This window comes from Notothenia rossii (assembly GCF_949606895.1).
Source record: "Notothenia rossii genome assembly, chromosome: 3".
Taxonomy (NCBI): domain Eukaryota; kingdom Metazoa; phylum Chordata; class Actinopteri; order Perciformes; family Nototheniidae; genus Notothenia; species Notothenia rossii.
Window position 1 is genome coordinate 37,312,001 of NC_136901.1, and position 15,268 is coordinate 37,327,268.

Here is a 15,268-nt window from a genome sequence, read left to right on the forward strand (position 1 = left end):
AACCATCTAAAACCTTCCATAGATCGAGAAATTTGCGCTAAGAAAAGACGAAAAACATTGTTTTGGCTTCTGATATGGCGGCCATTACTGAACTCACGAAGTCTCGCAAAATATCGCAACTGCTCGCGAGATTTGTGTGACGTCAAGGGAAGCTGGCTTAGACATAGTGGACACTGACAGCGTGGGATGCTGGTTGCCATATTTGGTAGTGTAGCTTACTGACAGCATGGGATACTGGTTGCCATATATGGTAGTGTAGCTAAGCTAACTCCTTTGTATGTAAACACAATGCCGCGGTGCTTTAAATCCAGTAAGGTGTGGGACCATGTGACGAAACTGCCGCTAGATACTGCGAAGTGTAACCTGTGCGGGAACGTGATCAAGTGCGCTGGGGGAACATCGAACATAGCGAGGCATTTGAGGAGAAACCACAAAATAGAAACAACTCCACATGCGGCCTCAGCCACATTGGCGGCGATGTTTGGCGACCAAAATAACAACGATCAAGGTAAGCTGAACAATACTTTTGGAGGATTTTCAGTTCAGGAAATAGGCTTGTAAAAAAATTGGCATTCTTAGCATTATAGCAAGATATACTAGTAGTAGCATCGGTCCGACTAGCCGACTAGGGCGTTTATTCAGCGTCATCTTTTATTATTATTATTATTATTATATTATTATATATATATATTATATATTAGTATTATCAACTGATTCTTAAATACTACATTTTTTTTTAAATCATGGCAAGTTTGCAACGGTAGGTATTATGAAATCTATGATAGTCTTATTTATTTTGCATGATCACCTGGCAAGATAACTAATAAACAAGTAATAATATATTAAAGATTTCTTATTTCCTTTATTATTTACACAGTAACCCTGAGAAAGTAGGACTATGCTTTGGTTAATTGGTTAATCAATTTTATTTTGCTTTCAGCCAAGGCCCAACCTCCACGTGCCCCACAGCCCCCACCTGTGTCCCACACTGCCACTACTGGGACACCTGCCTTACCATCACTAGATTCATTACCGTCAACGTCAAGTTCCACTTCCACTGTGGCCAGCACTACTGTAACGCCTTTCACCTTGGCAAAGCTTACCAAGATGCCTGCAGAGAAACAGCATAAGATAACCGGCAGATTGTGTCATTACATTGTAAAATCACTGCGCCCATTCTCCATCGTGGAAGACACATACTTTCGGGCATTCCTAAGCGAGCTGAACACATCCTACAAAGTCCCAAGTCGTGGAGAAGTATCAGAGAAGTTCCTCCCCAAGATGTACGAAGTAGCCCTTCTCAATCTCAAGACTGAGCTACAAGAGGTGGAGTACGCGGCCTTGACTGGAGATGGTTGGACATCTAGGGTGGCTGACCATTACTTAACACTGACTGTCCACTACATGAAAGACTGGGAGATGAAAGTAAGAGTCCTACAAACGTTGAAGGCAGAAGTTTCCCAGACAGGGGACAACATCGCGGCCGAGATTGGACAGTGTTTGGAAGACTTCAGCCTCAAGGGCAAAGTAGAGGTAATGACCACTGACAATGCAAAAGCCATGGTCAATGCTACTACTAGTGCAGGGTTTCCACTGTCTCTAGGATGTTTTGCCCACACTCTGAATCTTTCCACACAGAAGGCCATGAATGTGCCAACTGTAGGCACAATGCTAGCTGTCATCAGACCTCCCATCATATTTTTCCGCAACTCATATCTTGGCAAGATTGTGCTAAAGGAGAAACAGAAAGCGCTGGACAGACCATCACACAACCTAATCCTGGATTGCAAAACCCGCTGGAACAGCTCTTACATGATGGTCGAGAGATTTGTGGAACAGTACCCAGCAATAGTGGCTGCATCATTCGATAAGAGACTTAAGAAGAAAGACAGCTTTAAGAAGCTGCAACAATGCACAGACAAGGACATTGAGAGGATGGAACACTTCTTGGAGGCGATGAAGCTCCCTTACATGATAACTGTGGCCATGTCATCTGAGAAACGCCCAACATCAGGACAGGTGCTCCCCATGATCGACAAACTGGAAGTCCATCTGGCTGAAAAAGAAGAAGATGAGAAGTTCATCAAAGACATCAAATCAGCAATCAGGAATGATCTATCTACCCGGTACCAGGATGATGCAAGGAGAGAATTCCTTCAAGAGGCTACCGCCCTAGACCCCAGGTTCAAGGGTTCCCCTGTTGTGACCGTGGATGTGTGGGATCGGATAACAAACAAAATCGAAGTTGCCCAGGCCCAAGTACAGGTGAAGAAGGAAGCTGAGGAGGGGGGAGCTATGCCACAGTTGCCACTAAAGGTCAAACAGGATGGTCTTCGTGACACTGACACACCTCCTCCCGCTAAGAAGGCAAAGCTAACAGCCATGGAGGAAATATTCCAAGATGAAGACGATTTCATAGTGACCCACATTGAGCCACCCCTGCCTGTCCGACTACGTATTCAACAAGAAATCCTGAAGTTCAAATGCATGCCAAAGCTGAAATCAACAGATGATATTATTGCTTTCTGGGGGGGGAAATCTGATGAGCTACCATTGCTCAGTACATTGGCAAGGAAGTACCTGATCCTGGTACGAGTGTACCAAGCGAGCGTGTCTTTAGCACTGCTGGTGATATAGTGTCTGCCGAAAGAGCAACACTTCACCCAGACAATGTCAATATGCTGTTGTTCTTGAACAAGAACACATAGACTTGTACTCTTGCATATTGAGTCTTGTATATACATCACTATGTATGTAGTTGTGTTGTGTAGTTAGTAACACATGTAGAGTTCTAGAAAATACATGGTGTAGACACAAGTTGGAAGGGGGCACAATAAACCTGACAAGTTTGAATTTGAGTTGATTATGAGTTTATTTTCAATTGATAATTAGCTGACAATAAGTTCACTTTAGTTACTCACACAACTTGACACAAGTCCGGACTTATAAGTCCGGACCTGAACCTGAACCTCTGGACTTGAGTCCGGACCTGAACCTGAATGTGAGTCCAGGTACACAGCACTAATGTCACATATTCTGTTTTGGCTGCATTTCTTCCAGTTTGTCCAGAAGTCTTCTCATCAGGGCTCTATAAATAGAGAACTACGGCAGATGAATAATATTTAATGCAACCAAACTGTGTATTACAATGCCGTTATGTGATGACTTCCAAAGAGAAAAGCAAGAACACTCGGAATAAAGTATTATTAGACTTTTTAATCCTGTCTGATGTTTCTGTCCCTTGCCCTACATCCCCTCCCATGGGAATGTACAGCACAGCAGCCTTGTGCAACACCTGCAACATACAAAATGCAACTTACTCGAGGCAGAGATAAATTCAGATATGTATCAAAGTACGAGCCTTTATTTTTTCTCTGCTATCACTTCAATCACCTACAACCCAAACTACTCTTAGCACTTAGCATGTAGTTGCTACTTCACTTTATAACTTCATACATGTGTCCATTAAACATTCAACGACACCCACTTAAAATAAAAATAGCAAATGAAACTATGGAGCCTCATGTGTTCAATGGGTTCAATGTTGAACAGAAACGGACTACACCAGGGGTCGGCAACCCCTGGCACGCTTGCCAGCATTGGCACGCGGCACCGTAACCAGTGGCACACTAGGAATAAGTGGAATAAGTGTGCAAAAATATTGAAATTGTATTTTCGGATCCTGAACGAGACCGCAGCCAGAGCGCGTCTCCCCGTTACCTGCGGAAGGAAGCCATGCACGCAATGCAGCCCCGCTCTCTTTATCTCCAGGTGACATTCTGCCGCTTTCCTCCGTGGTGCAGTGCTGATCGTTTCACCACGGAGGAAAGCACTTCACTAATTGCAGTACCCATAAGGAGCTATACAAATGCCGCAGTTTTTGCGTGGCTGTGTATTTAGTTGAAAGCCCAGTGGCGATCTGCTCATCTCTCATCGACGTAATATGCTACAAAGGAGCGGACTGGCCATCTGTGTGTTGAACTTTCCTGTCGACTCCCAGACCGTAGTCGAGGAGGGCAGAAGCAACAAGCTTCAGGTTCAATAACCCACTTTAGAGAGAGGCGAGCCCTTCTTGGGAGGCCGTTGCATTTATTTAGCTGTTCTTCTGTTTCACAAAATACATCACAGACAACTGTTTTTCTGCTTCCTCGCTTCACTTCCAGAAACATACACACGTTCTCTCCATAGGTTCTCTCACTGTCGCTCTACCATCCATAAACACACATGCACAAGCCACACCCCCCTCTCTCTCTCTCTCTTAAAGGGACAGCGATCTCATCTCACTCTGCATGACCCTAATATCATAGTATGTGTGCTCTGGAGAATCACAGAACGGACGATCGTCTTTATTATGATGCCGTTTAAACCAATTATTTAACTGTGTTTGTTAAATTCGGCATCATGTGAGTTGCGCTGACAGGTCCACACACACTGCTTCACCGAAGCGAGGCTCCCCCGCCCTCCTGCTGATAGTTGACGAGCGTCAAGCTCCTCAACCCCCCCCCCCCGCGTTGATAATTCTCGATCGTTGGCACGCTGATAACAATTATTTTTTTTAATGGCACTTCATATCAAAAAGGTTGCCGACCCCTGGACTACACTATGAAACAAAATAGCATGAAAACATTGTGTAAAATATATAAAGAAATATACCTTTTTTTCTAAAAGGCTCAACTTCATTAGGCCATTAATAAATGTTACTTGACCATTCTTACATTTAAACAAATGTTCATTTGATTTCATTAAATATATTAAATCCACAATGCCCTTTTAGCCCGTTTTAAACTAGGAAGCTCAACAAATGCTACCAACTTCACACTTAGCTTGTGTTAGCTTGAGCAAAAACAACACAGTAGTAATTCCAATTCATCCAACTAATAGCAAAGAGACAATAACTCAGGGTTGCCAACTCTCACGCATCTGGCGTGTGACACATGCTTTCACTCTCAATCTCACGCTCTCACGCTGCCCAAACTATTCTCGCGCCAAAAACAAGATGAACCGGCGATCGTCTTTGGCTGGTTATTTACAATGTTGAGTTGAAAGCTGCTCAAGCTGTCGATACGCCCCAACCACTCTTAACAACGTTAACAGACAGCAGAGCAGTGGGAGCCGGTGGGTCAATCCGACCCGTATTGCGCATGATCTAAGATCCAGTAGAAATTATAAAAAAGTAAAAGTTTGCTGCTTATTGTTCTACTAGGCCAAAATAGAGTCAGAGTATATGAGAGTGAGAGTGGAGTAAGTCTGTAGATTTGTGTGTGTATAGGCCTCTCACGATAATTAATTTTGTTGGATAAATCTTCCCAGAAATTATTGCGATAAACGATAATATTGTCGACACCGTTGTATGACCATTTTAGACCACTGACATAATGATAATATATAATAATAATTCAAGTACATCCTTTTAAACTGCTAGTCAAATCCTCATGTGTAAATGGCAATTTATCGAGGTCAGAAAAGTTATTGAGCTAATTTTTATTTATCGTACAATAAGTCAATTAATTGCTTATCGCGACAGACCTATGCACACAATAAAACAGTGGAAACAAACATGTGTTTGACTTTCATTAGTGAATGAAACGTTGTGCCCTTTATAGTCTGTGTCCAATATTGTGTATTTGTATATATTGTACATATATCCTATATATATGCTAAAGTCCCGCTACTGACACGATAGCAGTCATTTAGTGCGCATATGTGTAATCAAACCCATGATATCAAAATCTCACTCCAGCCAGGTACCCAAAGTTGGCAACCCTGCAATAACTAACCTTTTATCTGTTCAGCTCAACAAGCATAGACATGCTAACTAGCTGCTAGCTAGCTAGGATAGTCTGTTAGCAGTATTAACTTTTAGCTAAAGCAACCGCAGACTGTGTTTATGCTAATCTAGTTAGCAGCATGAGCTGTCTTCTTTGAAAAAACAACAACATTTGTAATAAAAGGTTAGTGTCTGTGTCTGCTGTTTATTTTTTACAGCTTGTTAATTGTTAGTTGAATCAGAATTACTTTGACGTTATTTTTGCACGATCAGGAGTAAACTGGTGGCTTGTTGCCAACACCAGTAAAGTGGTACTTTCATGAAGTACGGAAAAAAAGTAACGTACTTAAAATGGCGGTTGTTGAGTGTGAGCAGTGTCCAGCATTCAACACTCTGTTATTGAGTCCTATAATGTAAACCTCTATTGTTATCCTAATTTTCCTATCTCCAGTCTTTGAATTTGAACTAGTTGAGAAAATGGACAGAAAAATGACAACTTTCTGCTAAAAAATGAAAATCACATGTCTAGCTAAAATCCTAATCATTCAAACTAAACTACGATTGCTTGGCTTGTCAAGAGTGTTGATGTTTTTGTTTCATGTGACAGGTCATACATTAATCTGCCATAATAAGTCACTCCAAAACACCTGAAAATAATGAGCTCCCTAGTTGAGGAGGTGCCAGAATCCACACAGTGTTAAAGGGATCCTAGTTCTTAAAGGTGGGATAAGCCGGGAGAGAAGGCTGACGGCTGCCTGCATCCCCACCAGACCATCTTTCACACTTCTAATTGGTGTTTACGTTGTGTTAATTGTTACTCCAGACACACAGTAAAAGTTGTACTTGTTTGTGTGTCAAAGTTGTTTTCACAACTCTAGGCTTTTTTCTTTGTAGAGCAGCATGTTTTCTCCATATTTGATTTGACTTTTTCTCACAGGATAAAGACATCATATTAAAAACGACTACTTTTCTATACTCTGATCTGTTTGAACAGAGTATAAACCAATGGCGTCTCAGTGACTATAAAAATTAACTTTATACATTGTATGCCCAATACCACTCTGAGAGTAGAATAAGATAATCATAGAGGCCATTGATGTTTAATGTTCATCTCAAAACAAGGAGACCAGAAGCATCTTTGATGTTTGAGAAAGGAACGATTTAAAGAAAATTAATTTCACGAAACAAGCCAAGGCAAGTTTATTTTACATAACACCTTTCAACACTAGGCAATTCAAAGTGCTTTTAAAAATTGGAAGACATTAAGAGCATTAAGAAATAGTGCATCGGAAACACATTATAAAATGGCATTTAAAAACATTCATTAAAAAGCAAAGATAATAAAATAAACATAATAACACAGGTATAAAATACATGAAAAAAAGGTTACAGTGCAATGTACAGTAAGATATGCATAGTTCAATTAAAAGCAGCGACAAAAAGAAAAGTCTTCAGCCTGGATTTAAAAGTAGTAAGAGTTGCAGCAGACGTGCATGTTTCTGGTAGTTTGTTCCAAATATTTGGAGCATAATAACTGAACTCCTCCATGTTTAGTTCTGACTCTGGGGACAGAAAGCTGACCTGTCCCAGAAAACCTGAGAGTTCTGGATGGTTCATAATTTAGCAGGTGATCAGAAATGTATTTTGGGCCTAAACCATTCAATGCTTTATTAAAATTAATTATTTGACACACAGGAAGCCAGTGTAAAGACTTCAGAACTGGACTGATGTGATCCACTTTATTAGTGTTTGTGAGGACTTGAGCAGCAGCGTTATGAATTAGCTGCAGCTTTCTAATAGATTTTTTAGTGAGACCTGTAAAGACACCATTACAGTTGATTCTACTGAAGATAAAAGCATGGACAAGTTTTCCTAATCAGCTGTGACATAAATCTTTCATCCTCGATATATTCTTAAATTGATATTAGGCTGACTTTTGTTTTAATGTGACTGTTAAAATTAAGGTCAGAGTCCATGACTACACCCACATTTCTGTCTTTATCTGTTGTTTTGAACATTGCTGACTGAAGCTCAGCGCTGACTTTTATTAGTTCCTCCAAGGCTCCAAAACAATTACCTCAGTTTTATCTTTGTTTATTTGACGAAAGTTCTAACACATGAAGCTCAGCGCAAGTTCAGGCAGGAAGACCTATCAATTTGTATTGCGCGTCATGGCAATACTCGCTCCCTTCACTAAATGATAGGGAGCGCCACTCCTCAGCTAACCTATCACTTCCCTCCGTTCACAAGCCTAATCATCGCACCTGTTAATCCCTCTATATATGCTCTCCCCTTTTCCATCAGCTGTCTTCCAGGTGTCAACGCGCAAGCAGCAGCAGGGCTTCGTCCCAGCTCCGGGTATATATTCATCAGCTCCGCAGTCTTGCGGATTAAGCTACAGGCGGCGTTCCCCAGTTGGCTAGCGGTTCTAGCCGGCCACCCCGCAAACCCGGACGCGGAAGAAAAAGACAAGGATACTGAGCTCCACGGAAGTTCCTCCGGCTTAATGGAAATGGGCTACTTCAGGCAAACAATTGACACACGCCTTCAGTCTCTCGAGAGGGCATCACTGGCATCAGGGCCGCTCAAATGCACGCTTCCGGCCTTCACGCGGAACGGGCCCTCATCGCTTGCGAAGCTTCACTCACTTCCGGCTTCAACCACAACCCCTCTCGCAGGCAGGCAGGGCTCAAGCTACATCTCATCGAAGCTACTTCTCCTTCCGGCTCAGTAGCAGTACTGGTCTCTAAGTGCGTCTTAGGTGGCAAGCAGGTAGTGATGGCGAGATGAAGCCTTATGAAGCTTTGAAGCTTTCCAGCCAATTAGTTCGCAAAGGGTTCATCTCATAAGGCTTCATCATGGGCTTCATTTGAACATAAACCCCCTGTTGGTCAAAGCGTGTAAAACAGGCAAATTGGAAATCTCAACAGTTGTGCTCTATCTCATACCAGGTTCCCAATGAGTAAAGCCTTAGAATAACTCTAAACAACGAACATAAAATCCTATTTTCATGTTAACAATATTGTTTTCATTCCAGTTGAACGATTGTGATTGAAAAGCCTATAGGAGGCTGGTCAACATTGCAAAGAGGGATTCGTATTCCTTAATATTATTCATAAACTTAACCACGTTGTAGCTTGAGAAGGCTAAACCATATCAGGAATACATTTATTAACTGCATTATCTCATTTAGCTGTAGCTTCTATAAGCAAACCCTGCGGTCGTGGGTCGGCTGCTTTCCAGCTGAGCCACAGCCCACACGCTGAATCTACCCAAAAACACTGGATATATCTAATCTGCATTTATTCATTTATTTATTCATGGTTTATTCCGACATTTATTTATGCTTATGACATTTTCCGACCTCTATATAAGTGAGGGTCTGAGCGCTTTTAATTCCATCGTGTCACCAGCGGACCCGGGTACAGGAGGGGTAATATGGTTCTTGTTATACATCCATGGGTATTATGAGCGTTGTGGCTCAACGGTTCAAATGATCCGAATCGCTCCCCGAAGCAGTCACGTGGTATCGACAGGCAGCGAGGTTCGTTCGTCATCGATGACGTCACTGGCCCAAAACGATACAAGCCTCGATACATGCTTCACAAAAAGATTCGGGGATTACTCGACACACGCTCCGAAGCCTCGGCGCAATCCGTAACGGGTGTAACGCCTTACAGCATGGAGTAATGCAGTTCGGGTAACTACTACCTGTCACAATGCTCAGTAAGTACCGCTGTTTCAAGCTTCAACACAGCCACGGATGCTGCCCATCCGTTTTGGGGGGTTTCTTTCAGGGAGAAAGAGAAGCTCATGTAAGATGATAGAAGACAGTCTAATCACCCAACCAGCACATCAGCATCTACGTCTCACTGTGGCGTAATTCAACTGCTAATTAAGCTAGTCCTATACCAGGGCTCGACAGTAACGGTTGCCAGGTTGCCATTGGCAACCATTCGGAAAATGTCAACCACTTCTTGGACTTTGGTTGCCATCAGTGGCAACCAGTTTTTAACATAAGAAATAAGGACAGCAAAACGTGCACCCCAAAATAGATAAATGTTCATATTCGTTTTTAAGAGTGATATTTAATTGTTGTGACCAGTCGGAACCTGATACTTAAATTGCACGTGCATTGGCGTGATTACGGAGCCAGAAAGCGATGCACGTTTACTCGCGTGCGCGGTGCGCTGTGTGTTTGTTTTACAACAAAATGGCGAAGCAAAAATAAGTGCTTGACTGCGTGATAAAAAGCTCAGCCAACACCTCAACTTCTCCAATGAATGTTCAAAGTGATTCAACTGATGGAGCGTAAGGTAAAACCCGAACGAAAAACAAAGAGGAATGTTTTCCATTCACTTCCGGTAAAAGTTCCTTCAAAATAAGAGTCCCGATCTTATTACTACCAAAATAAAAGTGCAAAACGAAACTTTACCATAGAAAATGGTTGCATTAAATTATAATCACTTCTATAAAAAGGTAACACATTTTAAATATAGTTAGACATATTAAAGGTAATTTACAGCATCAATAATTAATATCAAATGTTTAACTATGAATGGTTTTCATTTATTTAACATTAGAAATGTATTAGTCTGGCCAATCCAAGACTTCAATGCTGAAGGGGCAATGGGTCTATGGTGGGGGTCAGCACAAAGGTCAAGAAAACCCACATTTGAAAGGGAGACAACGGATGATCAAGAAACTGGTGACTTGCTCAATTCATTTGTGAGGGATCTATGAAGAACAGGACAACAGCAGCACTACTGGTATTTTGTATACCAGCAATTGAGGGTGGACAAGTTTACTACCACTTAGGTTCAAATAAGTGCGTTAATTACTTATTGTAAAGCATTTGAACATTCTTGTGTCACATGTTCATTATTAAGTTGATGTATAACTGTATAGCATCTTAATTATTTAAAATATAAGGTATAAAAAAAAAAGGGCAACCGTATTTCCAGTTGGCAACCAAAAGCGGATGCCTGGTTGCCAGCCTGGCAACCACTTTTAAAAGTTAGCGTTGAGCCCTGCCTATATCATGGGTCATGTCTCAGCATTTACCTAAGCAAATATTATTTCATGCTGCTCATATTGCACTCATATATTTGGTTTCATGCTCACATGGCTTATGTTAAGCAGGGTACGATATTCATGCATCATTGTACTCAAGCTAACAGCCGCATTACATTGTCTACATCTCCCTCTTCGCCGGGCATCGGCTCGTGCCGGCTATCCAAGATCTCTCCAGCTTACCTCTGGTAAACATGCATATAACTGGTGGTGGTGTCTTAAGAGCATTTCAGGGCTCGTTCAGGATAGGTGCAGCAAACCTGCCGCAATCAAGGTAATTGTTCCTCTTCCCTACAACAACCGCTTCTCATCCTACATTCGTCCGAACCCCAGTGCCGTGCTGGCTATCCAAAGGTCTCTCCAACCTTCAAATTGGTACGTATGCATATAACTGGTGTTGGTTCTTAGCATGTCAGCACGTATATTCGCCCCGCGGCTCATGTTTATCCTTGCATGTCTAACCCTGTACGTCCAGGTTGTAACCTTCGGGTCTATATAAAATGTGTCCCTGCGAAGTCAGGTTGCCCCGTACGTCCGGGATGCCCTGTACGTCCGGGATGCCCTGTACGTCCGGGATGCCCCGTTCGTCCGGGATGCCCCGTACGTCCGGGATGCCCTGTACGTCCAGGATGCCCCGTTCGTCCGGGAAGCCCTGTATTTCCAGGACGCCCTGTACGTCCGGGATGCCCCGTACGTCCGGGATGCCCCGTACGTCCGGGAAGCCCCGTATGTCCGGGACGCCCCGTATGTCCGGGATGCCCCGTACGTCCGGGATGCCCCGTACGTCCGGGAAGCCCTGTATGTCCAGGACGCCCTGTATGTCCAGGACGCCCTGTATGTCCAGGATGCCCTGTACGTCCAGGAAGCCCTGTACGTCCAGGGAGGATGCCTAGGAGGCATCAGTATGTCTAAATCCCCACATGTATTAACCTCTCATTTCATCCATAGATTTCCACTGCATCCCATAAGGTAAGATTTCATCACGTTCAGTACTTCATACTTTCACTTCTTTTGGGGGTTCATCGGAAACGGTTCTTCCCTTCCTGAATGACATCCTACAAAACCTGGGCCTAATCGCCAAACACCATTTCATTCACTTGTTATAAACTGTCATCATTATGTTTCATTTATATAATGTGACCCGATAATAAACATGTATTCCATACATCACGTCTCTCCTGATTGAAATGAAGCTCAGCGCAAGTTCAGGCAGGAAGACCTATCACTTTGTATTGCGCGTCATGGCAATACTCGCTCCCTTCACTAAATGATAGGGAGCGCCACTCCTCAGCTAACCTATCACTTCCCTCCGTTCACAAGCCTAATCATCGCACCTGTTAATCCCTCTATATATGCTCTCCCCTTTTCCATCAGCTGTCTTCCAGGTGTCAACGCACAACCCTCCTCCACCCCTTCGCCTCCTGCTTCCAACTCAGGGCCAAGCCCAACCTTCTCCCTTCCAACCGGACCTAACCACTTATCACCACCACCAGTGTCTAGACCCGGGGGGGTTCATCTGAAACGGTTCTTCCCTTCCCGAATGACATCCTACAAAACCTGGGCCTAATCGCCAAACACCATTTCATTCACTTGTTATAAACTGTCATCATTATGTTTCATTTATATAATGTGACCCGATAATAAACATGTATTCCATACATCACGTCTCTCCTGATTGAAATCCAGTCATTTATTTTTTCAATGCATTTACTCAGTGTTTGAATCGGAGCATAGTCTCCTGGTGAAATGGTTATGTACATTTGTGTGTCATATGCATAGCTGGTAGCATGTAGATGTCAAAGAAAAGAGGCCCTAAGATGGAGACTTGAGGAATCCCACATGTCATATTTGTCAACTCAGATTTAGAGTTACATTTGGAAACAATGTTTTTTCTGTCCCTTACGTAGGATTCAAACCTATTCAGAACTGTTTCCCAAAGTCCGACCAAGTTTTCCAGTCGGTCTAGTAATATGTTGTGGTCAACATTGTCAAATGCAGCACTAAGATCTAATAATACTAACACCGAAGGTCTGCCACTGTCTGTGTTTAAGTGGATGTCATTGAAGACCTTAACAAGAGCAGTTTAAGTGCTGTGGTGCGGTCGAAAGCCTGACTGGAACACATCAAAACAGTTATTTAAATGCAAGAAATGACTCTGATGTTGAAAAACAACTTTTTTAATTAACATAATAGAGATAACCTTAAAAAGTGTACATGTGTTAAACCACTTGTTTAACCACTATTCATGGTATACTCCAGGAAGCCTGGTGCTTCAATTGTAGCAACAAATGCTTAAAAACTCAAACTCAAGAGCTAATAGTATATTGCTATTGCCCCCCATTGTAATTGTTTGGTCTAAAGCTCAAGTAATATGGCTCAAAACATGTATTCATTCATTTAGTTTTGTACTTAATATATTTTGACTGCAATATTTGCAAATGTTCCATATGTGTCATTTAAACTGGGGATGTCCCCTACACCTTTTGAGAAGGCTGATTTGGTCCAAAAGTACAATTTGTAAAAGGTTTTTTAAAAAGCCTGCGCACCAAAATAATGATTGCGCATGTACGCATCAGTTTTATAGCCCCGTTTTGGTATATATCTTCTACTCCAACCTGACTTTGATCCCCAAATTACACTGCCTAAAAGTGTATATGTTGAAGACCAGTTCAAATCTTCTGACCTCTGATGACCCCATCACTTTTCAACACAAGGAAATGTCAACTGCAGCGTAAGTCTTTACAAAATGTTCTTTACTCAGTTATAAAAATGACATAACTGTTTGTTTGTCAGTCTTGCTAAAACACAAAATATTGTGTGATAGGCTGTTTCTCATACATTGATGAAACCCTCTCTGATTGGATGGCCCAGGACGTCATACTGGAAAGCGTTGTGTATGCATGTTGTTTATTTGCATGGCTAAGACAACCATCAACCCTAACCCAGATCTGTGTGTCTCTGCTGAGGCTCTGCATTATAACTTTGGCTCCATCATGACGTTTGGCCTTTCTCAGCAGCAGTTCTGTTTTCCGGGCTCTAATGCCTCGTGTGTTACGGATCAGTTCAATGCGGGGAGCAAAGTCGCACTTTACTTGTTGTTTGTTTCATGTATGCTGGTTACCATTTTAGGGAACTTTATTGTCATGGTATCAATAGCTCATTTCAAGCAGTTGCATAATCCCACCAATGTGCTTGTTTTATCTCTTGCTCTTTCGGACCTTCTTGTGGGTCTCGCTGTGATGCCCTTCAGCACCAGTCGGACCATTCATGGCTGCTGGTTTTACGGGGATGATTTCTGTATGCTTCACTCAAGTGTTGATATGTTTCTTACCTCTGTCTCTATATTCCACCTAGTGTGTATTGCGGTGGACAGGCAACAAGCAATCTGTAATCCTCTGCATTACTCTAGGAATATCACCATGTCAGTGGCGTGGATTATGGTATGTGCAAGCTGGGCGTTGGCTGCCGTCTTCGCTTATGGTGTACTTTACTCAAAGGCTAACGTAGTAGGGTTAGAGGAGTATATGGAATCGATAAAGTGCCTTGGTAGTTGTAACCTTCTCTTTAACCCCCTTTGGAGCATCCTGGACGGTGTAATTGCCTTTTTCTTTCCCTGCACTGTTATGGTTTGTCTGTACACTAAAATATTTATCGTGGCAAAAGAGCATGTCAGAAAGATTGGAGATATGGGCAATTGTTCAAACGACAAAGGGTTGGTTAAACAGTCTGAGCATAAGGCTGCAAAGACTCTGGGTATTGTGCTTGGTGCCTTTATCTTTTGTTGGATGCCGTTTTTTATTAACTCAATAATCGATGCCTTCATTGGCTTTAACACACCTGCTGCCGTCTTTGAGGCTTTTCTTTGGTTGGGTTACTTCAACTCAACCTTAAATCCAATAATCTATGCCTTCTTTTACACTTGGTTTAAGAAATGCTTTTATCTTATTGTCAATCTGAAAATACTTAACCCCCATTCTTCAACCATAAATGTGCTTACAAATTTATGAAAGTAGTGGTGAGTATTTGTATGGAAATTATTGCATTAAGAGCCGTTTTGAATGCATGTGTTACAGATAAAACAAAACCTAGATGAAAGATGCATGGACGCTTATGCTTTTTTTCGTGCCGCTGATCTCTCTTGCTCAGCCAATGAAAGTGTGAAATGTACTACACCACTAATGCCTTATTTTCCTGTGACAGATTTTTGGTGAGCATTCCAGTTTATTGTCATTATGATTGTAAAAATTACAATTAAGTCAAAATATTTCAATCTGTAAATACCACTATCTAAACGAACGTACATTTACAACATAAGGAACTTTATTGTTTTTATGGAAATTTGAATAACTAAAGGTGTTACTATGAATAAATGCGAACAATTGTTTATTTTTTGTCATTGAAACTAGAGTAGGTTAACAATCCGTGTAT

At 42.0% G+C, this 15,268-nt stretch overlaps 2 protein-coding genes across 2 annotated transcripts; both read left to right on the forward strand.

Moving 5' to 3' along the window:
* Positions 1-257: 257 nt before the first annotated feature.
* LOC307032591 (E3 SUMO-protein ligase ZBED1-like) lies at positions 258-3,640 on the forward strand. The gene is made up of 2 exons (XM_079670682.1): positions 258-508; positions 941-3,640. The coding sequence occupies exons 1-2, from the start codon at positions 289-291 to the stop codon at positions 2,635-2,637; spliced, it is 1,917 nt and encodes a 638-aa protein (XP_079526808.1). The 5' UTR covers positions 258-288; the 3' UTR covers positions 2,638-3,640.
* Positions 3,641-13,755: 10,115 nt separating this feature from the next.
* On the forward strand, positions 13,756-14,847 carry LOC307034517 (trace amine-associated receptor 13c-like; the record flags this gene model as incomplete). Its single annotated transcript, XM_079673344.1, has 1 exon — positions 13,756-14,847. One exon carries the CDS (start codon positions 13,756-13,758, stop codon positions 14,845-14,847), a length of 1,092 nt encoding a protein of 363 aa, XP_079529470.1.
* Positions 14,848-15,268: the final 421 nt, after the last annotated feature.

What these genes read in the sequence shown, in the direction of transcription:
- LOC307032591 (XM_079670682.1), top strand. Translation starts at nt 289, where the DNA reads ATGCCGCGGTGCTTTAAATCCAGTAAGGTGTGGGACCATGTGACGAAA. An exon ending in CCAAAATAACAACGATCAAG is followed by an intron (nt 509 to 940) that starts GTAAGCTGAACA and finishes TTTTGCTTTCAG; the next exon opens with CCAAGGCCCAACCTCCACGT.